This window comes from Manacus vitellinus, unplaced genomic scaffold (genome assembly GCF_001715985.3).
Source record: "Manacus vitellinus isolate BGI_N305 unplaced genomic scaffold, ASM171598v3 scaffold_102_pilon, whole genome shotgun sequence".
In the NCBI taxonomy this organism is placed as follows: Eukaryota; Metazoa; Chordata; class Aves; order Passeriformes; family Pipridae; genus Manacus; species Manacus vitellinus.
Window position 1 is genome coordinate 256,654 of NW_021938808.1, and position 1,533 is coordinate 258,186.

The following is a 1,533-nucleotide window of genomic DNA, read 5'->3' on the forward strand; positions in this document are numbered from 1 at the left end:
GTAGTTACTGGACATGGCATAGGCATTTTGGTGGGGTTTGTTGAAGGAGGGCGGCGAGGGGGCGTCGTAGCTGCCGCCCATGGGGTGCAAGGCGTTGATGAAGCCGGCGGAGGACTGCATGGGCTGGGGCGGGCTGCCCGTGGGGGAGGGCCCTCCCGAGGAGGAGCCCACGCCTTTGGACTTCTGGTCCTTCTTGTACTTCATCCTCCTGTTCTGGAACCAGATCTTGATCTGCCTCTCGCTGAGGTTCAGCAGGTTGGCCATCTCCACGCGCCGGGGCCGGCACAGGTAGCGGTTGAAGTGGAATTCCTTCTCCAGCTCCACCAGCTGGGCGCTGGTGTAGGCCGTGCGGGCCCTCTTGGAGGCCGAGGAGCCCGGAGGGCTTTTCTCGCCGCCGCAGGTTTCTGCCGGGGCCCCCGAAATGAAATAAAAGATAATTACTGACACGCAGAAATTGAATGCATCGCTTCTTAATAAATCCTGGAACGGGCGCGAGAGCTCGACCCCCCCTCCCCCTCCATCACCCCTTCGCATTAGCCTGCACTCCATAATCATGTCATTTATTAAGAGTTCTGTTCTCCAAAGCTGCCCCTGCTTTATGAAAATTTGATCATGTCATGTAGAAAAGGATTCCAGGGCCATTTATTTAGGAGTCGATTATTTCCAGCAGATAATTTCGAGAAAATAATATTTGGCAGAGGGGGGGGGCAGGCGCTGCAAAGCCAATTAGTGCTCACACGGGGCAGGGCTGGGAGGTGTTTGGTTTGCTGAGGTGTGAATGCACCCTCAGACACACTCAAACACGCACACACATCCTGTGTGGCTCTTGTTTGTGCAACAGAAATATTTGTGTGTCTGGTATTTGTGCAACACAGGTATTTGTGTGCACGTTGCCCAACACCAGGTCACGTTTGTACCCCCCTTTCTGTGAGAGAAACGTGAGGTAACAGCTAAATTACACTAATGTAGGGTGAAGTGTGTGCCACTAAGTTCACACCAATGTATTTGCCAGAACAGGGATATTCCCAACGTGATTTTTTATTTTCTTTTGGATCCTGTCAGCCTTTGGTGTGTCTCCGTGCAAGGAGGTGCAGATGTTTGTGCATCTGCTCCCCGGGTGCCCACACACCCCGTGTTCGCTGCCATGTCTGAGGGCAGGGAGCTGGGAGGAGAACAAACAGCTTTAGCAGCCCCAGGCTGAGCAGGTGGGTGCCCATCTCCACGTTCCTGTGTCTGCAGGGCAGGACATCACCTGTGGGACATCACCTGTGGGAGGGACATCACCTGTGAACAACCACCTGCCCGCGGGGGTCGGGTCATGTCGGACACAAACCGAGTGTGCGGGGCCAGAGCTGCAAGATGGGCTCATGCCCAGCGCCAGGATCCTCTCTGCATCCTCTCTGCATCCTCTCTGGATCCCTTCTGCATCCTCTCTGTCCTCCCCTCCCTCCAAACGGGCCCCCCCTGACCGGTGGCTCCCCCACCTCGTGCGGGGCAAGCGGGAGAGGGACAGACGGCCCCGAGAGCACCCCC

General features: G+C 56.4%; 1 protein-coding gene across 1 annotated transcript in view; it reads right to left on the bottom strand.

Moving 5' to 3' along the window:
• The window catches only part of HOXB3 (homeobox B3), a gene marked incomplete at its 3' end in the record, with an annotated part of 2,050 nt that continues 517 nt past the window's right edge, over positions 1 to 1,533 (bottom strand). Inside the window, exon 2 of the mRNA XM_029963477.1 lies at positions 1 to 538. Within this exon, the coding sequence (XP_029819337.1) occupies positions 1 to 538 (538 nt within the window). The remainder of the gene's footprint in view (positions 539 to 1,533) is intronic.